Genomic DNA, 27,975 nt, shown 5'->3' with positions numbered 1-27,975 from the left:
GCAGGGGTAAAATACAGGGAGCGAAAGGCTATTTACAATTTGTACAGAAACCAGATGGCAGTTATAAGAATCGAGGGACATGAAAGGGAAGCAATGGTTGGGAAGGGAGTGAGACAGGATTGTAGCCTCTCCGGGATGTTATTCAATCTGTATATTTAGCAAGCAGTGAAGGAAACAAAAGAAAAATTTGGAGTAGGTATTAAAATCCAAGGAGAAGAAATAAAAACTGTGAGGTTCGCCGATGACATTGTAATTCTGTCAGAGACAGCAAAGGACTTGGAAGAGCAGTTGAACGGAATGGATAGTGTCTTGAAAGGAGGATATAAGATGAACATCAACAAAAGCAAAATGAGGATAATGGAATGTAGTCGAATTAAGTCGGGTGATGCTGAGGGTATTAGATTAGGAAATTAGACACTTAAAGTAGTAAAGGAGTTTTGCTATTTGGGGAGCAAAATAACTGGTGATGGTCGAAGTAGAGAGGATATAAAATGTAGACTGGCAATGGCAAGGAAAGCGTTTCTGAAGAAGAGAAATTTGTTTACATCGAGTATAGATTTAAGTGTCAGGAAGTCATTTCTGAAAGTATTTGTATGGAGTGTAGCCACGTATGGAAGTGAAATGTGGACGATAACTAGTCTGGACAAGAAGAGAATAGAAGCTTTTGAAATGTGGTGCTACAGAAAAATGCTGAAGATTAGATGGGTAGATCAAATAACTAATGAGGAGGTATTGAATATAATTGGGGAGAAGAAGAGTTTGTGGCACAACTTGACTAGAAGAAGGGATCGGTTGGTAGGGCATATTCTGAGGCATCAAGGGGTCACCAATTTAGTATTGGAGGGCAGTGTGGAGGGTAAAAATCGTAGAGGGAGACCAAGAGAGGAATACACTAAACAGATTCAGAAGGATGTAGGTTGCAATAGGTACTGGGAGATGATGAACCTTGCACAGGATAGAGTAGCATGGAGAGCAGCATCAAACCAGTCTCTGAAAAAAAAAAAAAAAAAAAAAAAGAAAAAAAAAAAAAAAAAAATTTTTACTAGAAGCAATGACATAAATTAAAAGGTTTTCTGCTGTCTTCTGAAAAATTACACATACCACCATTTGATGAACTCGAGGGAACTGATTGAATTAGTGCCGACTTTAGTACATACTGATGGCGCTTCTTGGCTTGTCTTTTCACAGGAATTTTTATCCTATCCCACATCAGAATCTAGGGCACTGCTTCCGACACTGGAAGAGCTACAATCAGAAGATTTGTCCAAGTATGGTCTGTGCTTTGGAAAAGCAATACTGCATTTAAAAGACATGGTTGAACAATTAAGTACGCATGCCATTCTTACAATGCCCTCAGAGCTATTCACATTTTGAAATGGGAATTGCAGTATAAAATGCGTTTCTTTGCATAATTTCCAGGAGACAAGGACCGAGCTTAAAAAAAAAAAATGTGATACCATAGCAGAGATGCAAGCATTGTCATCAACATGATTTATTAAAACAGTGTCATTTTGCTTCAGACGAGGAAGTAAAAAGGCTCTTGAGGGATTCAGCAGATAATTTTTCCACATACTGTCTCTCCAAAGTGCATCGTATGTTTATCTGTAATTAACGGAAGAAAACAAGGTAGCACTACAACTTCTTTAACATTTATTACTTCTGTTTGTGGTGCATATTTTTATTTATTTTCTGTACACAATCTGTAAGGGCTTTGTTTCCAAGAAAATAAAATTCCTGAATTAATTAAATTGCTCTAGATCATGAATGTACAATGTAATACATGAAACAACCAGATGTGTCGGTAAATTATTTTTCTGTCTGGAGTTTACCATCATATTAAAACTTTATGAAACAGTTTTAATGTTTTTATGTTATGAAATATACAGCTGTTGATCTACTTTTTGCTCAACAGCTCACCTCTCCTTCCTCACAAAAAACATCCCCTGAAAATGTCCCCTGCTATTTCTTTCCATCTCCCCTCTACCAATACTACTTGCAGGGTGATTGCAAATTATTCACCAGATTTTGACATCATAGCTTCAAATATATAATGTCCACTAGTTTGTGTTGATAATCAATGAAAAGAGCATACTTTAATGTTCTGTTTATGTCACTGCAGGTTTCATGGTGATTCACCAGGCGGCAGGGTGATAGCAGTTTGCAAAATTGTGACTGACCAACAGAAAGTATGTATTTTGTTTGCTGCAATATTAGAAGACTGATTCCATCATTACCATGCAGTTTGTGTTCTGAAGACTGTACAACATACAGCCACCAATCCACCAAAGCGTTCAGCAGTGGTGTTGACAGTTCAAGGATACATGTGGCCTCTGTAAAGGGAAAAAGCTCTGTATAACTGGATGTTGCAGCTGAAACCAGGGTGTATACGTGGACAAGGAAAAATAATTCCCAGATTTGTCCCGGATTTCCCGGTTAAAAACACACTTTCTCCCAGGTGAAAATACCCTTTTCCATGTTAAGTGACAGTATACTCCTAGTCGACACTGTAAAACTCATCAATCCTTTGAATGTTAATGGTTTTATATACCAGAGTAAAATTTCCCGGCACTTTAGAAAACTTAACTCAGGGGGAAAAAACAAGTTTTGAAAGACCTTTGATGTGCAGAAACATGTACACTGCATATTTTCGTATTACAAAGGTATAAATTCGAATTCCACCAAACACTACATGTCACTTTCCAAAGCATTGAAATCGAGATTGCGATGCGCTTTTGTAAACCAGTCATGGCTCATGTCACGTGACCTCGACAGCTGATGACAGCATAGGACAAGTGATGTAGTCAGCCAATAGCAAGATCACTCTTAAAGCAGCACGAACACACAAATAAGAAAAGTTAATGGTTTAAATTAATATACATAGCATTCACCTATAATATTAGTCTCAAAGATTAATAAGATGGAAGAGAAGCTAAGCTTCCACATATAATGTTGATATGTTTTGCACTTGTTACACTTTAAGATACATCACACAAATGTGTCAGTAAAATTTTTAATAACGACGTAAATGTTTGATCTTCTGGGCTCGAAATTATTCTAAATGGTTGTCCTCAAAGAGTTGATTTTTAAATGAGAGTCAAACGCTTTGTGATTTAAGAAATTCATCGTACATTCTCGCACATAGCTCATCTTAGGTAAAAGGAAATCTCCTTTGAATGTAACGCTTTTCAAACCACCATTTGCAATATTTTCTCGCAACCTGTTAGAAATAGGTCCATTTCAGCAGTTGCAAGAGCGCGCCAGATAACAAGCGTCACCGAGCTTGCGCAGCTACGATGACGCTGGAAGCCCATATATATGTTTGTACGTGTAAAACATTAAAAGATCTCACATTATGTAATAAAAGAAACAAGACATCACCAGCTGGGGTGCCCGAGTGGTTCTAGCCGCTACAGTCTGGAACCGCGCTGCTGCTACGGTCGCAGGTTCGAATCCTGCCTCGGGCATTGATGTGTGCGATATCTTTAGGTTAGTTAGGTTTAAGTAGTTCTGACTTTAGGGGACTGATGACTTCAGAAGTTAAGTCCCATAGTGCTCAGAGCCATTTGAACCATTTTGAAACAAGACCTCAGAGGACACTTCAAGAGCGTCGGAATTTCGTGAACCATATGAAAACACATAATTCGGCTTAAAATGAACATTCGTATACAAATTTTCTTGGAGTAACAGTACTGTATTATCTCATGTTTGATTCTTTATTGGCATAATGCCATAAGTGCACTTGAAATGCAGCGAACAGTTGAAACTAGCCAATAGTGTCAAATTAAACACTTCGTTTCAAATAAGTTGACTGCCTCAACAGAAAAGATTAATAGAAGCCAAATCTCTTTAGCAAACCGTCCAAAATAACTTCATTGTTCTGTAAGGCGATTAATGTTTGACTCTCAGAAAGGTGGAAATAAAATATAAAACTGATAACATATTTTAGCTTTCCGTAATTACACGAACGTATTTTAATTCATTTGATAGCTCCCGGCCACAAAAATCCGTTTTGTTATCATTTAACGTGAGAGCAATAAATGAAGAGGAAACAACAAAACGACTAAATGTAAACAGGCCACGTGGAGATGACCCACCTCCCCACCACAACTCAGACTGCTCTGTGCATCAGCCCCAGATTTACTAATTTCAGAACTGGGGCAATATTAAGTAGTGGCGCCCAGCCACATATCTGTAACGAGTAGAGGGAGAAGGTACTACTCACATTCGCGACTCAACTGCGCATGTGCAAGAGCCCGCCCGCAACAGCTCAAACGAGTCTAATTTTAACAGTTGTCACGCCACACTCATCGGAGGCAATTGCATAGTCTTCCTAAAGCTTCTGATACACTTTGCTGTTGGCAGACACTTGTATGAGCACTGTTTTGTTGTTGTATATGGCACATTTCCTTTGCAACTTAAGTTTTATTTTCTTTCTTTTTTTTTCTCCTGTTCATGTTTTGTTGCTCAGTGTTATTCTGCAGTAGCGGGATACAGTAATATCCTTCGTTACAGTATTGGTTCTTACCAGTCAAAATCACAAAAATTTAACTGAAAACTAAAACAATGAAAAATTCCTGGAATTCTAAACAATTCCCAGGTTTTCCCAGTTTTCTCCTGGATGAAAAAATTCTCGGGTTTTTCCCGGATCTCCCAGGTCGTATATACCCTGTGAAACACTGGAGAATGCCAAAGAGGCGTTCCCTTTATAGCCCGAAGAACATGTTGTGCAAGTAGCAAACTGGGCATTCCACTGCCAACTGTGTGGAAGATTCTGCACAAACATCAGAAATATGAAACTTCCTGGCAGATTAAAACTGTGTGTCAGATGGAGACTCGAACTCGGGACCTTTGCCTTTCGCGGGCAAGTGCTCAACCAACTGTGCTACCCAAGCACGACTCACGCCCTGTCCTCACAGCTTTACTTTTGCCAGTACCTCGTCTCCTACCTTCCAAACTTTACAGAAGTTCTCAGAAATATCGCATACACCTGCTGGAATGTTCATCAAGTGACGACACCATCAGATGTGGATTTGTGAACATTTCCAGGAAGCAACGGAGAATGGTGTCCTTACTCCTGACCCATGTTTACTGATGAGGTGATGTTCCACGTAAATGGTCAAATGAATTGTCACAATGTCCATACATAGGTCACAGCAAATCCCAATTTACAGTTTAGATCAGGGTGTGGAATTTCAACTTTGAAGCCACTTTGATCACCCCAACCCCCTTTATCTGAACATGAAAAAATACCCACTCTGTCTCCTTCTATGGAGTTAGTTTGACAGACAGACTGTTCACACTGTGTCTTTGTACACAACAACATGTAAAATTGTTTAATGGACTACTAAGGTTCATCGTAAGCATTGCAAGCACAAACAACCCACTTCAGCACCATATTCTAAAGGTCTAGCACTTAATGTTTGTGTAGAGTTATCTTTCTGCAGAGAAGTACTGCTTATCAGTGGCGAGTTCTTCGGTCAAACTCAGACAAAGAAGATCCATTTAAACATACCATACACAAAAACTCTAGTGTAAATGTGTGTGTGTGTGTGTGTGTGTGTGTGTGTGTGTGTGTGTGTGTGTTCAGCCAAGTTATGTAGGCAGTTTTTAGTCTGCAGTTACATCTGGAATCTCTTTCACATGAAGCTGTTCTCGCTGGTAGAAAAGCACAAAATGTGAGAAACTGAAGCTGACTGGGAAATCTTGTAGAAAAATTTTCAATGTAAGTCTTTTGAAGTATCTGATTCTTACATACCTTCATCTCCAAACTGAGGAATTTTGTCATCACGAGGCCAGCCTAATGTGTCAAACATGCAGGGAGGTAATAACATTTGACAAGACAGACTGCAAACATACGTGACGTATGCCTTTGCATTTTTTATTAAGTTTTCTCTTACAAACTGGTACTCATACTCCACAGTTTGAATGTTTGTCCGGTGAAAATAATTATTTTTCCTAAAATGGTTACTTGCTCCAAAAACCTTTGTTCACTTGGTCCAACAGCGAAGTGTATGTCGTCCTAAACAGTGATGCAGTGTTCAATTTTCATTTCCTGGGACGAAATAAGGTGTTTCTTATTTTGTAGTGCCACACTTAATGGATTCAATTTCTCGTAAAAGTCCACGAGGAAGTAGGGAAGCCTAAAAAATTTAAATTGCCTTAGATTTTTCAGAAAACCCTTAGCTTTAGCAGCACGTCGTCATTTTTATGGGCTAGCTGTTCAGAGTGGGCCATAACAGCTTTCCATGATTGAAGGAGAGCTTGAATGACACACACTTTACTGGTCAATCAACTGACAGTGTGAATATGAATTTCTCCTCCTAGAACTTTTACTGTTTCTCTTAACATCTGAAGTCTTTTCGTTGATCCATAACAGAATTTGAGAAAATTTCTAACAACCGAGTCAAAATTTTGAGATGTTCATATTCCCGACAGTCATCTATCACAGCTAACTGCAAAGGATGTGCAAGACAGTGAATGCTTATCAGTATTTGAAAAGAGTTTCATTTGCATAGCTTATCCTGATTTGTGCCCAACCACATCTGCAGTGTCACCAATGCCTACACCTATAATGTAATATTTTTCTCTGTATTCATTTGGGCCTACAGCGCTTTCTCAATAATCTGTCAAAGCTGTGAAACAACCAGAGGAAGTGTAATCCGGTAAATCTATTACACCTAATATTGCCTCCTCAATGTGGTCATCATCTGCATCCATGTATCCAACCTACACATCTGCATGATTAGTTGCAGTGGCACCATCAATTAGAAGGCTGATGTATTTACAGTTTTGTAGTTGTGTACGAGATACTGCTTCTGTGTATCTACCATAAAATGAATGAATACTCTGTGCTGTTTTTCACTGGCCATACTGTGCTAACAGTCACATTTAATTTTCGTGTCAAACAAAGAATGTGTAGAAAGTCTTTAAATGACTTCTCATGTCTAACTATGTAGTACTTCACATTAAACAAATTTCTAAGATGGAAAAACATTTGACTGTCCATTTTTTTTCTGAGTACGCAAAAAAAAAATGAATTCTTTTAGAGGTGCAGAAAACCCTTTCACTTCTCGTCAACATTACTAGCTTGTACCAGTTCAAAAAATTTGGAAGATGCAAGCTTTGTTGTATCATTGCACATTAGCCACTCAAAATTACTTAACCAGACTTTATTAAATTTCATTTTAGTTGGGAACGGTAGCGTGGCACAAGCTAAACACTATTACTATCGGCCGATTCTGTCACACAAATTGCAATTTGTTTTTCCTGCACATGAGGAACAATCACATTGTCCTTCACATTTTTGTCACTAGCTACACACCCACTAGATGTGTTACACTAAAAGATGACTGTTTGCCTCTTTTCCATTGTAATAACTAATTTGTCACAAAATCAGATAAACTAAATGTCTAGTTACAATAAAATACAGGTAACCATAAAATTTGAATGCTGGAGGATGCCGCCATATCAACAAAGACCTATCATACCGTACACTACAACCTTCTTTAACATGGGCCACTGCTCTTGTTTCACAAACCAGGACTTTCTCACTGATGCCAACACTTGGCAAAGAGTATATACACTTCTATAGTACCTGAACAGTGCATGAATTTATGTTGTCCATACTATTCTGAACGTAGCCATAGAGTGTTTAAAAAATAAAATAAAATTTACATGTAAGCCTGGATCGACAGCTGCCAATTTTTTTTTTACTAATGGAGAACTGGCGACTTAAAAATTCGCATCCTGCTGTAGACTGAAAGAGATTCTCTGAAAGTGAATGTTTTCTGTGCTGTTTCATGTATGAAAGTGTATGGCTTTCACTTTTTTTCCTGGGAAAACTAACAGATACACTGTACCTACCTACATATGTTGCAAGACTGGGTGTTCCCTAAACCAATAGTTGATATCGCAAATGTCATAATCCAACAAGGCAGACTCCACTTCATTGGCAAAGAAGTATGTCACCACATGAAGGAAGAACTTTCAAAGTAGTGGACTGAGCACTAAACTCTGGATGACTTGGCACTCTTCAGATGGTCCCTACGGTCTACCAATTTTCTTCTCTGACGGCATGTGAAAGACAATGTTTATGCACAACCTTTTCTGACAACACTGACTGAACCCCAGAATCACATAAGTGCTGTGCTACTGAAGACTGACAGAGACTGGCTTGAAATTTACTATCACATTGGTGTTTGTCATTTAACAGTATGAGGGAACATAGAACATTTGTAGCCATGTATAAGAAATTTGGAAATGTGCTTTTTGATACAAAGTATTGTCTACTAGTTTTTTATATATATAATACTTTGTGAAATAAAGTTATACACAACCAGACAAGTCATTGTAATCATGCTGTAAATTGCTTTCCACCCCACTGTCAGTTTCCTGAACTTACAACATTTCACATTAGTCATTTATTAATAGTTCATTTTATCCAACTGATATTTCTTTCCTGCATAACTCTTTCATGCTGCAATGGAGTGTGCATTACTTTGAAACTTCCTGTCAGGTTACTAGCATGTACAGGAGAAATCCTGTGCAATTTGGAAAGTAGGGGAGAGTTATTGACAGAAGTAAAGAAGTGATAGCAGTCTGGTAGTCACGACTTGATTGCTCAGCCAGTAAGAGCATTGTCCATGAAAGACAAGATACAACATTGCTACAAAAAGTATAGATTGAAAACATCAATCCTGAAAAGCCCAATCTCACATGATTCAGTAAAGCTAGAGGTATTTTTATGACTCAATTGAGGATTTTTTGGTTTGGAGGATGCACATCTCAAATGGAAAGTCATCAACAGTTGCGAAGTAGCTGCAGGCTTATCTTGGAAGAGTGCTGGGACCCTTGCTGTTTATGGTTTATATTAGTGACCTGCAGACAACATTAATGGTAACCTCAGACTTCTTGCAGATAACATGTTATCTATAATGACATACTGTGAGAAAAGTTGCTCAAATATCAAAGCAGATCTTGATAAAATTTTGAAGTGCTGCAAACATTGGAAATTTGCTTTAAATGTTCAGAAAGGTAAAACTGCGCACTTCACAAAGAGCGCAATGTCAACTGTCGCAACTGGAACACGTCAACTCGTACAAATATTTGAGTGTGATATACGCAGGTGTAAGAAATGGAATGAACATACTGGCTCAGTCACAGGTAAACTGTGTGGCAGGCTTCAGTTCGTCAGTAGATAATGTGAAAATGCCATCAATCTGGAGAAGTGATTGCTTACAAAATACTACAGAGTTGCACCCTAGACTACTGTTCAAGTGTTTGGAACCTATATGAAATACAACTAACAGGGGATACTGAATGTACACAAAGAACAGCAACATGAATGATAACAGGTTTGAATGACCCATAGGAGAGCTTCACGGATATGCCAAAAAACCTGAATTAGCAGACTTGGTAGGCACCCTATGGCGAACAGAAGCTATCCTGGGAAAGATATTTACCAAGTTTCAAAAAACAGTATAAGTAAGTAGGCTAAGTAATTACAGTGTGCACAGAGGTAGTTAAGCAATTTTTCATCCTGAGCTTCAAGCTGGAATGGAACAGGAAGAAACCCTAATATGTGGTACGAGGGTCGTTTGAAAAGTTCTCAAATCACTACGAGAGGTCAGCACTGGTGCAACGAGTTGTTCACGTGATATTCATTGGACTGATGCCTGTAAACTTGTGCCACGCCAGTGCTCTTGGAAGAGAGCTGTGGTAGTGACGTGGCTCTGTTATTGTTCCTGCATAATGATATGATTTGCGAAGTTGGGGCGGGGGTGGGGGGGTGGGGGAATCAAGGTTCAAACAGTGATTAAGTACTTCGTAAAGGAAGTCATGAAAGCAACAGGCATTCATGCCGATTTTCAGAATACAAGAATACACTGGGGACTCTCCTCCTTCATATTCAACTGTTGCCAAGTGGACAAATGAATTTAAATTTGGTCGGGAGAGCTTAGATGATGATGATGATGATGATGATCATGATCTGCGCACTGGTCGGCCAACATGTGTCACTATTCCAGAAATCGTTGCGAAAGCACACAAAATGGTCACAGAGGATCGCCAATTGAAAGTGCGTGAAATTGCTCACGCCTGCCGGATATTTTTGGGACAAAAAACTAAACTGTTTTGCTAAAGGCAGACCCCACCCAAAAACATATGTATTGTTAAAGCAAACACAGACATAAGAGCTTCAACCTCAAGATGATCATGCTAACAACTGGTGGCTCACGACTGATGATACATACAGAAATGCAGTTTCACTATGACACACACAACATTTAATGTGCTGTGTGCTGAAAGTGTGACAATATAAACTGTCAGAATTTTCATTACCGATTGTGGCACTGTGATTAATTGGGTAAAGCGTGTGGTGCAAACCTGTGACCAAGATATTGGCTTGACTGCCGGCAGAGTGCTGCCTTTCTTCTTGCGTCACTATGAGAGCAAGAGTGGTGGGAAAATTTCCGACACCTTAACTTACCTCTCTTTAATTCATAAAACTACGTTGTCTGTATAATCCAAATCCTCCAGACATTTATCGCTGTTTTTCCACTCCTTTGGCTTTTCACTTCAAGCAAACTGTGTGTCATCAAGGGATAGTGATGTGGGCTGGGCAATTGCCCAGTGGGCAGGACATTTATAAATGGGCTTTTGCCCGGGAATTTGCCCAAAGCAGTTTTAAATGCCATAAATCTGGGCATTTATGGAAAAAAAGCTTAAAAGTTTTTACTGCTAGAATGGACAATTTACCAATTAAAATAAGGAATGTGATGATACTCAAAATATTAAAAGTTGGCAAATGTTTACTTTTAAACCTACATATAACATTCATTGCCTTTATTATGATCCTAATATGACCTTTAATAATGATGCAGGTATTAATTTAGTGAGTTCGTGGTCTAGATCTAGAGGCTCTGATGCCTTCCATCCTCAGTATTTAAAATATATGCAAAGCAATAGTTACAGCAAGTACACTCTCTCCCTCCCCTCCTCACTCCACTGCCTGCACCAATTTACACTGTTGGTTGTTTACTTTCATTTTATTGCAGCTATTAAAATATTAAAAATTTAAGAGTCAACTGCTACATACCTTTAGCTTCAATATTCTGTTGAAGCATTTCCTCCATTTCATCTGATTCAGCAATGTCAACTGGAAGTTCAGCATCATTGTTGACAGCTGCAACATTCCCACCGTGTTCTATCAGGTACCTACGGAAAACGAACAAACAAAATATTTTACAAAATAAATACTGCAGTTATATGCAGACCAATACAATTATTTTAATTATTTCTAAGAGATTTATTTGTAGTTTCAGTAACAAATTCATTTGCAGCATTTCGAGTTCTGAATTTTCATCCACACTTCATTATTCTTTTCATGTACCAGTATTTGAAACTATTTCAGATAAAAGTTACTGGCAGCCAGTTACAGGCTATATATAAATGGTGATAAGATTGGGCCCAGCTGAAAGTTATAATTGTTGTGTTGCTTTTAGCTAGATCCAAAACACCACCACCACCACCACCACCACCACCACCACCACCACCACCACCACCTCCTGAGTGGGGCACATGAGAAGAAGTTAAGAGTTAACGAAATGATAAAACTGATATTTTTAGAAAATCTTGAAAAATAGTGCTACATTATTTTATTTATTCATAAATAATAACGTTTTTAGTATTCTCAGAAGTAATGTTACCAGTTCAAACTGCGATTAAATCTTAAAACATTTCCACTTTCCTGATATGATACTAGTCTAGACAGAATATCAAAGAAGATGTAATGTTCCAATGGCTGAATCATTTGTCACTTCCAAATAATGTTATTAACAGTACACCATGATAACTCAAGTTAGGAAATATGAACAGTTACATTAAAGGCCTCTTGGTTATACCCTGCAACCAGTATTAATAAGTAAATTATAAGTATCAGTTTACTCCTGTTGAGTGGTTCACTACTGTACTACAGTGGTGTGCACGAAAGAAGGTGGGTGGTGAGGCGATGCATAGTAGCTAGCACTAGTGCACCATGTGCCGCTCCAGCCAATAGAGTCATTCTTCTGCACCTGCCAATAGTACACACTTGAGTGTGTGCGTAAAACATTTAGCATTGATTTTGATGTTAGTTTAGGTATTGTGAGCTTACTTAGCCACTTCATTGGTCATTATGGTGCACAAAGCAGATACAAGATATATTACAAGTGGCAGCGACAGTTTACCGAGCATGTAAAACCTAATAGTGAGAGTCAGATGCAGAAACAGTGGCCCATTACAGTACTCATCCCTTCACAGCCAGTTATCAGAAGGGCAACAGCACGTTGCACTGCCACCTTCCTACATACACACCACTACAGTACGGAAGATACATTCCAAGCTAAGAATGATGATAGCAAATGAGTAATAAATTCAATTTTTGTGATGGTTTACCTGCATGTAGGGAGCATATCACAGTTCTCTCTTACAAGAAACAAGTTCAAAAGAAACAAATGTAGAATGTCCACTTTTATTTCCCTTTGTAAAACAGCAAGCACTTACTGTGTCGTTACGTTACGTCCATGAATGAATGACTGAGTTCCTTGTCATTAAGTTTAACTTATTACTATCATAACTAAACAAAACAAAGAGTACTTTAACTATTTTACTTAATACACTCATATCTCAATAAATGCCACAAATTATGAAACAAATAAGTAAATTTCTTCTGTCTTGCAATATGTGACTGAGAATAATTTTTAGCTACTGGTACTATGACAAATGAGTAAAATTTAAGACCAAGTACACGGTTGCTGTTATAGGCACTAAGTTAACTTGGATGTTGAAACATCAAGTTTCAAGCAGCCTGCAACACCAACAAAAATCACACATTTTTGAGTATACAATACAATTACAGAGATTGGGAGGGGGGGGGGGGGGGGGGAACACACACACACACACACACACACACACACACACACACACACACACAGGCCAAGTGCGAGTTGGATTCTTGTTCTGAAGGTTTTGTACAAAATTAATCTCTATACATAAAACACAATGTCTCAAATCAGTCACTCACTCACCATTGTCCAGCCACAAAAGATAGAAACTTGGAAATCTGCAGAACGTGTTAAGCTTATACTGTAGGTGTCGTTAAAGAACGAATTTTTCAATATTCCATCCCTAAGAGGGTGAAACAGGGGACAAAAGGCTTTGTGAAAAAGTCACTATTAAGGCAATTTTGAAGCCAGAACCATGAAAATTGGTATTTGAGTACTTAGTTAGAAATAAAGAAAGACGTGTTTCAGTATTTCTGGAAATTCAACCACTGAGCGAGTAAAATATTGAGTGCATGTTTTTTGAAAATAAATCATTATTAAAGAACTACGAAAGCATTTTTACAGCTACATCTATGAAAACTGGAATCTGACATCTCTTAGAAATTTAAAAAAATACATTTGTTTCAGTGTTTGTGGAATTTCAATTCCCTAGTGACAAACAGGGAATGAAAACTTTTATGAAATTATTTAATTATGAAAGCATTTTCAAAGCTCAATCTATAAAAATTTAGTATTTAGCTCCTTTGTTAGAAACAAACAAATACATGTTTCGCCGTTTTTGGAAATTCAACCACTAAGAGGGTGAAATGGGATGAAAATTTTTAAGAAAATATTTGGATATATTTTTTAAAAAAATTGACATGAAATAAATGAAAATTGGTATTTCTAAAAACAAAGATGATGTGACTTACCAAACGAAAGCGCTGGCAGGTCGATAGACACACAAACAAACACAAACATACACACACAATTCAAGCTTTCCCAACCAACGGTTGCTTCATCAGGAAAGAGGAAAGGAGAGGGATAGACGAAAGGATGTGGGTTTTAAGGGAGAGGGTAAGGAGTTATTCCAATCCCGGCAGCAGAAAGACTTACCTTAGGGGGAAAAAAGGACTGGTATACACTTGCACACACACATATCCATCTGCACATATACAGACACAAGCAGCCTTTACAAATGTCTGCTTGTGTCTGTGTATGTGCGGATGGATGTGTGTGTGTGTGCGCGCGCGAGTGTATACCTGTCCTTTTTTTCCCCCCTAAGGTAAGTCTTTCCGCTCCCGGGATTGGAATGACTCCTTACCCTCTCCCTTGAAACCCACAACCTTTCGTCTTTCCCTCTCCTTCCCTCTTTCCTGATGAAGCAACCATTGGTTGCGAAAGCTTGAATTTTGTGTGTATGTATGTGTGTCTATCGACCTGCCAGCGCTTTCGTTTGGTAAGTCACATCATCTTTGTTTGTAGATATATTTTTCCCACGTGGAATGTTTCCCTCTATTATATCCGTATCATAAAATTGGTATTTCACTAGATATAAAGAAATATGCATTAGGGGATGAAAGTTTCTATGGAAATGACTAACAAAAACCGTAGACTTGAGCTAAAAGAATCATATTTTGGTCAGACGTACAATCCGAAAAACTGTGCTTTTAAGGCCTTAATTAGCGTTAAAAGTTTAGGTGTTGCAATCTGTGGACAACAGTGAACAAAGCAGAAGGCACTAACCTAGTTATGCATACTATGCACACAAATAGTTCATCTATAGATTTCGATAAGTGAGTTTGCGAGTATCAAAATATGTGACAAATGACTGTATCTTTTGACTACAATTACTTAATAGCCTAATTTGTTTACACTGCTGAGGGACCACAGACCTTAGTATTTGCCAAACTTCAATTTGAAAACTCTAACCATTCCAGAGAAAAAAGGAGCTTAATAGACTAGCAGGCAGACAAGAAAGTGATCTTGTAAGGCTACCATTTTTACCAAGTGAGGTATGGAACCCTGAAAATAAGAATTCCAAAACAAGGTCAAACTAAGCCTTTACGATTATCATATTAACATACTAGCCACTATGCTAACGAAACATGGATACACAAGTGACATTCGAAATTATTATCCACCTTACATATTACTATGTAATTCTCTTTCTTATTGCTATTACTGATCCACCATCAGTTGCTTTTACAAGGCAAAATGAGGATGTATGTCACTGCCATTAAAAGATACATATCTATAGCACTTAAGTCACTCACTGTCAGAAGATGTCCTGCAAATACCCCCTTGTTCATTACTCTGAAATCTAACCAACGTTTTCTCCAAAGTCGTTCTTGATCATTTGCAACTAGAGCCACTTAGAATGACAACAGGGCTATGTGGAGAACTATACAAACGGCTTGACAGATGTGAGCACACTAGGTCGTATTTGTGAAGGATGATAAATGAGCTTCCTCCTTTTTTTTTTTTTTTTTTTAAATAGATCTATGACCTTTACAAGTTAGTGAAATACTCATCCGTAATATTATGTAATCATTGTCAAAGTGCTAAAGACTGTGTGCACATCTAGCAACAATGCCAAAAAAAATATGACCACAAACACCTTTTTTAGATATTTATAGGTTTTTATCAACATATGTCAAGATATTCCCTTTTCAACACATCACGCTGTCTATCACAACCATAGTAAAAACCCATGATAACTTGCCAGCAGCCATGAAATGTTTAGCTCCTAATAGAGGTTAGATTAAGAACAGCCTAACGGATTTATCGGTGGCCTGCTCCTCATATTTCATCAATTTCTGTACATGTAGATATTATTATTATTAGTATTATTATTATTATTATTATTAAAAAATGTCTTATGTAAAATATTACTTCCACACATCTTCAGCGCAGTAAAGTGACCAATGAAAGTGAGTATTGTGAACTAATTCCCTGTTAGATGATGCAAGGCAGCCTACATTTAATGTAGGCATTTGAGTGTATTGTATATTTACACATTTTGTGACTAATTTCTTATTCTGTCTGAAAAGAAAATATGTTCCAAGATTTTTTTTTTACTTATTCCACATCCGTAGAGACAAGTTTCCCTTAGGGTCTAGGGAAAGAACACTTGCATTCATATCTATGACATGTTCTACACCCCTGAATATCTCCTCATTCTGGTAGTAGGGAATTGAAAGTACATGTAATTTACTGTAATTCAAAATCATTCATAGTGACTGTCTCCAAATAATCATCTCCCTCTTTCGCAATGCACTGTTTCCAAAAAGTTACAAATAGCAGTTATACTCTGCTTTGGAACAAGAGACAGCAATCTGAATCCTTCAAAATATTGTAAGCACTTTCCACTGAAATGCCTAACACTTTTCCAAGTTTTCTGTTGGCGAATATAGTCACTGGATACCACTTCAGCAGTGTTATTTATTTTCTCAGTATGGATGGTGGCATGAGCTCTGAATGTGTACTATATGTATTTGGCATAACACGATGTCTCAGGTTTCTAGAAGAGAGCTTCTTGAATTTTTCAGTGTGTATGTAATACTACTAATTGTAGGTGGCACGAGACAATGGCCACTTTAGAACACAGTGGCCAGAAGTGAAGGAAGGCTCACTTGAGATATTATCACATAGACTAAGGAACATGTGAAGGCTGAAATGATAGGTGTAAGTGACCCTAAGTCCTATACATGAGCAATGGCATTGTTAACGATTCCAAGCAACAGTTGCACTATGCGCATGCATGTACTTTCCACTTGAAGGAAGCGTATAACCTGCAAATTGTGTCTCACTTACTTATGCAGAATTTATCACTTATCACTTACTACCACCATCAGCAACAACAACTCGCAACAAGTGAAATAGAAATTCACTAAACAACTTGCTACAATCACATTTAATGCTAGCTTTATAATTTCCACAATCAGCCACAAATAAAATTTTTTACTGAAAACTTAACTGTAATCCAGTTAATCTATTATATTGCCTGGTCACATCAGAGATTTGCTGAGCATTAACAATACAAGTTTTGGTGGTAAAAGCAAGCTACACGGGGACGAGATCATGTGGACTCAAATACAGGGGCCTTCAATTTAATTGAACATGCAGTTGCACAAAGTTAACTAAACAGGCAGTATGTACACCGAACGACCTGGTCAGGGATTTAAAATACTTTCAAGGACAGAAATAGAACATTGTCGCAATTGGATGCAAGGAAACTGCATCATCACAGTGAGAATGACTACAGGCAACAAGCAAAAACTTGCAGTTCAAGTGTCATAAAGAAAATATAAATACAGTAGAAATGTTAATGCTACAACAAATAAAATACTATTGATGCATAAAATAATCAATTTAGTCCGCATCAGGTAAATGGTTCATTCCGTGTTGAGTGATGTAGAAGTCCCAACTCTACCATATTCAGCTTCTTTGAAATCTGTACAGAATGTACCTAGGGGATTTGCAAGAATTTCTGCCAAGTTTCAACTCCACCCCTAACTCGGTGTAGGTACAAGTGCCAGTTTCAAATGGCAACTTTCTTCAGTACTGGAACAAGAGCTAGGATCCTGGGGAACTTATTGTGTAGAATCTTAAGTTATCAAAAATATCAAATGCACCACTTTTGCGAACATATAACAAAACATTTATACAATTGCGTCCATCAAAAACATCTTCATTCTGGTGTCCTTTTAGTTAAGGTGTAAAAATTAGACTTTATTCTTTTCAGCACATTGTAACCAATAAAATTTATGTTACCTGTTTCCTTTACTAAATGTGTTTGAAGCATTGTTGTCTTACAAGTTCATGAATGTATTGCATTATACTGAACAAAGAGTTCACGATTTATAATGATTTGAAACTTGTCATAGCAGCAATAACTTTCTGGTAAGTAGGTGAGAGAAAATTGAATATATTCATGCAGCTTTGAAAATGTTAACAATTCTGGATGTTATTTACTGTGTAAAAAGTGTGTAAAGGTCTGGAAGATGGAAAAGTGTTTTCTTAAGAAGAACAAAAACTGCTTAACTGACAAAGTAGTTTACAGTCTGATGACGCTTCTGAGTTATATATTGATCATGAAGCACTGCTTGAGATCAGATACGAATTTCTATGAAGACCATGCTGAAATCCTTCTGATAAAAAAATGAAACAATACGAAAGTCTACAATGTTCTTAACAAAGTCACTGTCTGTCTGTGACTAACTTCTAGGTTAGAGACATATTTTATTAACAATATGCCGCCTTCAATCAACCTATCACAATGAACTCTGGCCCAAGGCACTGGAGCCAGCAGTCATGTGTGCATGATTGGTGTGTGTGTTTCTCTTTTTCTAACAAAGGCCGAAACTGAAGCTTATGTGTAGGTGTCTTAAATGTGATAGTCTGCAACTTAACATATCGTCTTTACAGTAAGCTGAAATCTATCTTTCCTAACATAGTTGATATTCCTACCTGGACTTTCCATCGTTTGTATGTATTCTAACTCTGAATAGAGGGCAAGGTGAGAATCCAGAAAGAGAGAAAGAGAGAGAGAGAGAGAGAGAGAGAGAGAGAGAGAGAGAGAGAGAGAGAGAGAGAGAGAAAGAGGGATGGGCGGGAAGGTGGGCCGGACAGAGAGAGAGGGATGGGCGGGAAGGTGGGCCGGACAGAGAGAGAGGGATGGGCGGGAAGGTGGGCCGGACAGAGAGAGAGGGATGGGCGGGAAGGTGGGCCGGACAGAGAGAGAGGGATGGGCGGGAAGGTGGGCCGGACAGAGAGAGAGGGATGGGCGGGAAGGTGGGCCGGACAGAGAGAGAGGGATGGGCGGGAAGGTGGGCCGGACAGAGAGAGGGGGGGGGGGGGGAGAGAGAGAGAGAGGGGGGGGGGGGTAGGTAGGACAGAGAGAGGGGGGGTAGGTAGGACAGAGAGAGGGGGGGGAGGTAGGACAGAGAGAGGGGGGGGAGGTAGGACAGAGAGAGGGGGGGGAGGTAGGACAGAGAGAGGGGGGGAGGTAGGACAGAGAGAGGGGGGGGAGGTAGGACAGAGAGAGGGGGGGGAGGTAGGACAGAGAGAGGGGGGGAGGTAGGACAGAGAGAGGGGGGGGAGGTAGGACAGAGAGAGGGGGGGAGGTAGGACAGAGAGAGGGGGGGGAGGTAGGACAGAGAGAGGGGGGGGAGGTAGGACAGAGAGAGGGGGGGAGGTAGGACAGAGAGGGGGGGGGAGGTAGGACAGAGAGGGGGGGGGAGGTAGGACAGAGAGGGGGGGGAGGTAGGACAGAGAGAGGGGTGGAGGTAGGACAGAGAGAGGGGGGGAGGTAGGACAGAGAGAGGGGGGGAGGTAGGACAGAGAGAGGGGGGGGGAGGTAGGATGGAGAGAGAGATGGGCAGGGCATTAAGATGGGCCGGACAGAGAGAGAGAGAGAGATGGGCGGTAAGATGGGCCGGACAGAGAGAGAGAGAGATGGGCGGTAAGATGGGCCGGACAGAGAGAGAGAGAGAGAGATGGGCGGTAAGATGGGCCGGACAGAGAGAGAGAGAGATGGGCAGTAAGATGGGCCGGACAGAGAGAGAGAGAGATGGGCGGTAAGATGGGCCGGACAGAGAGAGAGAGAGATGGGCGGTAAGATCGGCCGGACAGAGAGAGAGAGAGATGGGCGGTAAGATGGGCCGGACAGAGAGAGAGAGAGATGGGCGGTAAGATGGGCCGGACAGAGAGAGAGAGATGGGCGGTAAGATGGGCCGGACAGAGAGAGAGAGATGGGCGGTAAGATGGGCCGGACAGAGAGAGAGAGAGATGGGCGGTAAGATGGGCCGGACAGAGAGAGAGAGATGGGCGGTAAGATGGGCCGGACAGAGAGAGAGAGAGAGAGAGAGAGAGAGAGAGAGAGAGAGAGAGAGAGAGAGAGAGAGAGAGAGAGAGATGGGCGGTAAGATGGGCCGGACAGAGAGAGAGAGAGAGAGAGAGATGGGCGGTAAGATGGGCCGGACAGAGAGAGAGAGAGAGATGGGCGGTAAGATGGGCCGGACAGAGAGAGAGAGAGATGGGCGGTAAGATGGGCCGGACAGAGAGAGAGAGAGAGAGAGAGAGAGATGGGTGGTAAGATGGGCCGGACAGAGAGAGAGAGAGAGATGGGCGGTAAGATGGGCCGTACAGAGAGAGAGATGGGCGGTAAGATGGGCCGGACAGAGAGAGATGGGTGGTAAGATGAGCCGGACAGAGAGAGAGATGGGCGGTAAGATGGGCCGGACAGAGAGAGAGATGGGCGGTAAGATGGGCCGGACAGAGAGAGAGATGGGCGGTAAGATGGGCCGGACAGAGAGAGAGATGGGCGGTAAGATGGGCCGGACAGAGAGAGAGAGATGGGCGGTAAGATGGGCCGGACAGAGAGAGATGGGCGGTAAGATGGGCCGGACAGAGAGAGAGATGGGCGGTAAGATGGGCCAGACAGAGAGAGAGATGGGCAGTAAGATGGGCCAGACAGAGAGAGATGGGTGGTAAGATGGGCCAGACAGAGAGAGATGGGCGGTAAGATGGGCCAGACAGAGAGAGATGGGCGGTAAGATGGGCCAGACAGAGAGAGATGGGCAGAAATCTACAATTCTTCAAATATATGTTGTAGCAGGCCAGTAATATTTTATGCATAATAGTTCCTAGAAATAAAATTAATTTTGCAAAATTTGTTATTTATATTATGCAATGTCACAGTAATATAACAATTTTCTTGTTTTTGTTGCTATCCTATTCAATCCCATCTTCATGAAATCTACATTCTTCTGAAGTGCTGGCCTTAGAAGTTAATCTCGGCTCGTAATGCTTAAGTTCCTGCACATTTTTCGTGTTATGTGCGAACAAACCAATGCCTTCAGGCCAATGAAACTGTGAAGAAGCACTAGTGTATTTTCCATTTTGTTGCATCTCATTCAATTTTGAAAATCTGATTGTTGTCCTGGAATCCACAACAAGAAAAACTTTTTTTTTCACTAAAAATAAGGAGTTCCTTTTGATCTTACATGGATGTCCGTCAGCACAGAAGTGAGGAATATCAGAACGGGTTGGGACAAATTAAAAAGTGATTAAGTGATTAGAATTTTCCAAGGGATTTCCATTAAAAATAAGTGCTGATGGAACTCTCTTGATTTATTAACTTCAAAGTTATTTTTTTTTCTAGTTGGTATGGATATTATGGTGATGAGAGGTCACAGAGCACTATGTTATGCAACAACATTTTTATATTGTTCGTGGCACACTATTCAGACTTCCAATTGATATAGAAGGAAGGGCCACCCAAGAATTTCAGAGAAATGAAATCATCATAAACATGTTGCAAGGCATCTTTAGACAAGGGTTACATACAGAAGCTACTATAACTTTAAAGAAAGAGGGTCAGGCTATTAATCCATGACCACAGATAGTCATCTTTACTGCATCTTGCAAAGTTCCTCTTTCAACTCTAAGAGTCCAAACGGAATCAGTTGAGCAACCGTTCTGCAGAAAATCCAATGAATCTCTATCATGGATCTAACTTTCAGAAATCTAGTATTATGAGAAAAGTCATCTTAAATTGAAGGAATTGTTGTAATAATCAAGTATGTCCAGTTTTCATCAAAAGTAAGACTGAACTACCACTGCATAGTTTGAAAATTGTTTATCGTTTGGTGCAAGAATGAGACTTGTTCATGGAACCCATTTAGAATAATACACGGGAACATTGGAGGGGATTGTCAACATCTGACATCTGGGTCAACAACCGGTCATGTCCAGCTCTTTCCTTGTGATTGCACGAAACACTGGTCAGATTATTTGCTTATGAAATACATCAATCACTTTCACTGCGGTTGATGTTACACAATATCTGTTGTTAGACTTCTTGTTCTACCTAACAAAGCCATTTCATTTAACATTAAGCGTGCTCGTAATGAGAAGTTTACTATTTCAAATACAGGCTCAGTATACTTCACTGAATGCAAGCATGTAGTTCCCTATTATGCAACATTGTCACAACTTATCTATCACAATTCAGTCATGCGGAAACTCTCAATTACATTAACTATTAGTGAGGAAAAATTTTTCATGAAGAGCCACTGCTAGTTAAATTTGAGAAATATAAAAATGTCCTGAAGCTTGCCAAGAAGTATGTGTCAATTTGGGACATGTAATTTTATGGAATGTTAGTCTGTGAAAGAACTGTTACGAATGTTACACACAGTTCACCAGAATGAGAAGCACAATGAATGCTCATATAACCTTCCACACACATGATTTTTTATTGTAATAGACATTTTTAATTCTCAGACTTCCGATAATATTGAGTAACCTGTTGTTGTCTTGCTGTTTGGTGCACTCTCCATGCTACTCTGTCCTGTGCAATCCTCTTCATCATCTCCCAATAACTACTGCAGCCTACATCCCTCTGAATCTGCATAGTGTATTCATCTCTTGGTCTCCATCTACAATTTTTACCCTCCGCACTTCCCTCCAATACTAAATTGGTGATTCGTTGATGCCTCAGAATGTGTCGTACCAACCGATCCCTTCTTCTAGTCAAGTTGTGCCACAAATTTCTCTTCTCCACAATGATATTCAGTACCTCCTCTTTAGTTACATGATTTATCCATCTAATCTTCAGCATTCTTCTGTAGCACCACATTTCAAAATTGTCTATTCTCTTTTTGTCTAAACTATTTATCGTCCACGTTTCACTTCCATACACGGCTACACTCCATACAAATACTTTCTGAAACGACTTCCCGACACTTAAATCTATACTCGATGTCAACAAATTTCTCTTCTTCAGAAACGCTTTCCTTGCCATTGCCAGTCTACATTTTATATTCTCTCTACTTCGACCATCATCAGTTATTTTGCTCTCCAAATAGCAAAACTCGTTACTTCTTTAAGTGTCTCATTTCCTAATCAAATTCCCTCAGCATAACCTGATTGAATTCGACTACATTCCTTTATCCTCTTCTTGCTTTTGTTGATGATTATCTTACATCCTCCTTTCAAAACACTGTCCATTCCATTCAATTGCTCTTCCAGGTCCTTTGCTGTCTGACAGAATTACAATGTCATCGGCAAACCTCAAAGTTTTAGTTCTTTTCCACGGATTTTAATTCCTACTCCAAATTTGACTTATGCTCCTTTACTGCTTACTCAGTATACAGACTGAACAACACTGGAGTTAGGCTACAACCATTTCTCACTCCCTTCTCAGCCACTACTTCCCTTTCATGCCCCTTGACTCTTATAACTGCAATCTGGTTTCTGTACAAATTGGAAACAGCTTTTTGCTCCCTGTACTTCACCCCTGCCACCTTCAGAATAATAATAATAATAATAATAATAATAATAATAATAATATTCCCCGTGGAGGCCCGGGAAAAGAATAGGCCTCCGGTATGCTCTGCCAGTCGTAAAAGGCGACGAAAAGAACAAACCACTAATAGGGCTAACCCCCCTTTTAGTGTGATTAGTTGGTTCAGGACAGAACTAAAGAAGCCTCGGACAAGCGCCGTCATGGTCGGGGACGACGCTTGAACCCTTTGCCCGCCCACAATGGTAACGACACTGCTAGCCAACTGGAAAATGATTTAAATCCAAATAGAGGTGTTTTGCAGGATATGCTTCCTGCAACCACCCTAGAAGGAAAACAAAGACAGAGGATGAGATGGTCAGATGAAGTTAATCGACACCTCATGTTCTGTTATTACCAAGCAACAAACCTAGGAACCAACACAACTGGATACAGATCACAAGTATATACAACATTTATTACCAGATACCCAGAATTAAAATTTTTAACAGAACGACGACTAGCTGATAAGATCCGCGTAATAATAAAAAATAACAGGATACCCCAGTCAGAATTAGAAAACATCAAACAACAAGTACAACAAATACTGGAACAAAATAATGTGCATTTAGAAGAAGAAGAAAATACAGTAATGGACTCAAACATCCCAGAGCAAACAAACAAAGAACAACACGCATCAATTAAACAGTCAGAGGAAAACGAAATCTTAAGACAGCCACCAGAACAAGCACAAATCGAACACGAAGTGACACACATGTTATATATAGAAGAAAAATTTCAGCTAACATATATAGAATAGAAAGACACAAATACATACATTAGACCATTCTTGCATAGACCACCAAATAACCCACAAGTCGAAACAACAATAAAAACTATCAACACAATCATACACAACAAAATAAATGAAAACACAACTATGGAAGAGTTACAACTACTGGTTTATATAGGAGCACTCACTACACTAAATATACACATTAGGCAGAGATCAGAACCAACACACACACAGAAGAAACCCACAAAACCAGCATGGCAACACAGGCTACAGATCAAAATAGAAAAATTGAGAAAAGACATCCGACAGCTAACACAATTTATAAGAAATGAAATATCAGACAGAAAACGAAAAAGGTTAGGTAAAATCTCACAACAAGAAGCGACAGAGCAATTAGACGAAAAGAAGCAGAAATTACAAGCATTAGCCAAACGACTCAGAAGATACAAAAAAAGTGAAAATAGAAGGAAACAAAACCAAACATTCAACACAAACCAAAAGAAATTTTACCAGACAATAGATAACACACACATTAAAATAAACAATCCACCAAACATAACAGACATGGAACACTTCTGGAGCAACATATGGTCAAACCCGGTACAACATAACAGGCATGCACGGTGGATACAAGCAGAAACAGATACGTACAAGATGGTACCACAAATGCCTGAAGTGATAATTTTGCAACATGAAGTCACCCAAGCAATTAATTCTACTCACAATTGGAAAGCCCCTGGAAATGATAAAATAGCAAATTTCTGGTTAAAGAAATTCACCTCAACACATTCACATCTAACTAAATGATTTAACAGTTACATTGCAGACCCATAAACATTCCATGATACACTTACACATGGAATAACTTATCTGAAACCTAAAGATCAAGCAGACACAGCAAACCCAGCTAAATATCGCCCCATAACATGCCTACCAACAATATACAAAATATTAACTTCAGTCATTAAACAGAAACTAGTGACACATACAACACAGAACAAAATTATAAATGAAGAACAAAAAGGCTGTTGCAAAGGAGCACGAGGATGTAAAGAGCAACTGATAATAGATGCAGAGGTGACGTATCAAGCTAAAACTAAACAAAGGTCGCTACACTACGCATACATTTATTACCAAAAAGCTTTTGATAGTGTACCCCACTCATGGTTACTACACATATTGGAAATATATAAAGTAGATCCTAAATTGATACAGTTCCTAAACATAGTAATGAAAAATTGGAAAACCACACTTAATATCCAAACAAATTCAAATAATATCACATCACAGCCAATACAGATTAAGCGTGGAATATACCAAGGAGATTCATTAAGTCCTTTCTGGTTCTGCCTTGCTCTGAACCCACTATCCAACATGCTAAATAATACAAATTATGGTTACAATATTACTGGAACATACCCACACAAAATCACACATTTGCTATACATGGACGATCTAAAACTACTGGCAGCAACAAATCAACAACTCAACCAATTACTAAAGATAACAGAAGGATTCAGCAATGATATAAGTATGGCTTTTGGAACAGACAAATGTAAGAAAAATAGCACAGTGAAGGGAAAACACACTAAACAAGACGATTACATATTTGATAACCACAGCGACTGCATAGAAGCGATGGAAAAAACGGATGCCTATAAATATATAGGATACAGACAAAAAATAGGAATAGATAATACAAATATTAAAGAAGAACTAAAAGAAAAATATAGACAAAGACTAACAAAAATACTGAAAACAGAATTGACAGCAAGAAACAAGACAAAAGCTATAAGTACTTATGCCATACCAATATTGACCTACTCATTTGGAGTAGTGAAATGGAGTAACACAGACCTAGAAGCACTCAATACACTTACACGATCACAATGCCACAAATATAGAATACATCACATACATTCAGCAACAGAAAGATTCACATTAAGCAGAAAGGAAGGAGGAAGGGGATTTATCGACATAAAAAACCTACATTATGGACAGGTAGACAATTTAAGAAAATTTTTTCTAGAACGAGCAGAAACTAGCAAAATACACAAGGCAATCACTCATAAATACATCGGCTACACCACTGCAATTTCATAACCACGTCTACAACCCTATAGATCACATAACATCAACAGACATGAAGAAAGTAAATTGGAAAAAGAAAACACTACATGGCAAGCACCCGTATCAACTAACACAGCCACACATCGATCAAGACGCATCCAACACATGGCTAAGAAAAGGCAATACATACAGTGAGACAGAAGGATTCATGATTGCAATACAGGATCAAACAATAAACACCAGATATTACAGCAAGCATATTATTAAAGATCCCTATACCACAACGGATAAATGCAGACTTTGTAAACAACAAATAGAAACAGTAGATCACATCACAAGTGGATGTATAATACTAGCAAATACAGAATACCCCAGAAGACATGACAATGTAGCAAAAATAATACATCAACAGCTTGCCTTACAACATAAACTTTTAAAACAACACGTTCCTACATACAAGTATACACCACAAAATGTACTGGAGAATGATGAATACAAATTATACTGGAACAGAACCATTATAACAGATAAAACACCACCACATAACAAACCTGACATCATACTCACCAATGAAAAGAAGAAATTAACACAACTAACCGAAATACCCATACCCAATACAACAAATATACAAAAGAAAACGGGAGAAAAAATTGAAAAATACATCCAACTGGCTGAGGAAGTCAAAGACATGTGGCATCAGGATAAAGTTGACATCATACCAATTACACTATCAACTACAGGAGTCATACCACACAATATCCACCAGTACATCAATGCAATACAGCTACATCCAAACATATATATACAACTACAGAAATCCATAATTATTGATACATGTTCAATTACCCGAAAGTTCCTAAATGCAATATAACACATACCATACAGTTAAAAGGAAGTCACGCTTGATCAAGGTCCGCGTCACTCCGTTTTTAACCGGACTTAACGCCTGAGAAAGTGAAGGAAATATTATTATTATTATTATTATTATTATTATTATTATTATTATTATTATTATTATTTTCTTCACTTTCTCAGACGTTAGGTCCGGTTAAAAATGGAGTGACGCGGACCTTGATCAAGCGTCACTTCCTTTTAACTGTACGGTATGTGTTATATTGCATTTAGGAACTTTCGGGTAATTGAACATGTATCAATAATTACGGATTTCTGTAGCTGTATATATATGTTTGGATGTAGCTGTATTGCATTGATGTACTGGTGGATATTGTGTGGTATGACTCCTGTAGTTGATAGTATAATTGGTATGATGTCAACTTTATCCTGATGCCACATGTCTTTGACTTCCTCAGCCAGTTGGATGTATTTTTCAATTTTCTCTCCTGTTTTCTTTTGTATATTTGTTGTATTGGGTATGGATATTTCGATTAGTTGTGTTAATTTCTTCTTTTTATTGGTGAGTATGATGTCAGGTTTGTTATGTGGCGTTGTTTTATCTGTTATAATGGTTCTGTTCCAGTATAATTTGTATTCATCATTCTCCAGTACATTTTGTGGTGTATACTTGTATGTAGGAACGTGTTGTTTTAAAAGTTTATGTTGTAAGGCAAGCTGTTGATGTATTATTTTTGCGACATTGTCATGTCTTCTGGGGTATTCTGTATTTGCTAGTATTGTGCATCCGCTTGTGATGTGATCTACTGTTTCTATTTGTTGTTTACAAAGTCTGCATTTATCCGTTGTGGTATTGGGATCTTTAATAATATGCTTGCTGTAATACCTGGTGTTTATTGTTTGATCCTGTATTGCAATCATGAATCCTTCTGTCTCACTGTATATATTGCCTTTTCTTAGCCATGTGTTGGATGCGTCTTGATCTATGTGTGGCTGTGTTAGATGATACGGGTGCTTGCCATGTAGTGTTTTCTTTTTCCGATTTACTTTCTTCATGTCTGTTGATGTTATGTGATCTAAAGGGTTGTAGACGTGGTTATGAAATTGCAGTGGTGTAGCCGATGTATTTATATGAGTGATTGCTTTGTGTATTTTGCTAGTTTCTG

The 27,975-nt window shown here is 38.9% G+C and overlaps 1 protein-coding gene across 6 annotated transcripts in view; it reads right to left on the bottom strand.

Moving 5' to 3' along the window:
* Positions 1-27,975, bottom strand: part of LOC126481672 (protein phosphatase 1 regulatory subunit 12A) — a 374,220-nt gene that overhangs the window by 247,914 nt on the left and 98,331 nt on the right. For all 6 annotated transcript variants that reach the window (XM_050105600.1, XM_050105601.1, XM_050105605.1 and 3 more), the window contains exon 3: positions 11,096-11,214. In XM_050105600.1, the coding sequence (XP_049961557.1) occupies positions 11,096-11,214 (119 nt within the window). The remainder of the gene's footprint in view (positions 1-11,095; positions 11,215-27,975) is intronic.

The sequence above is a fragment of the Schistocerca serialis genome, chromosome 5, assembly GCF_023864345.2.
Source record: "Schistocerca serialis cubense isolate TAMUIC-IGC-003099 chromosome 5, iqSchSeri2.2, whole genome shotgun sequence".
Lineage (NCBI taxonomy): Eukaryota > Metazoa > Arthropoda > Insecta > Orthoptera > Acrididae > Schistocerca > Schistocerca serialis.
Note: the sequence above shows the minus strand (reverse complement) of the source record. Positions and strands in the feature narration are given on the sequence as shown.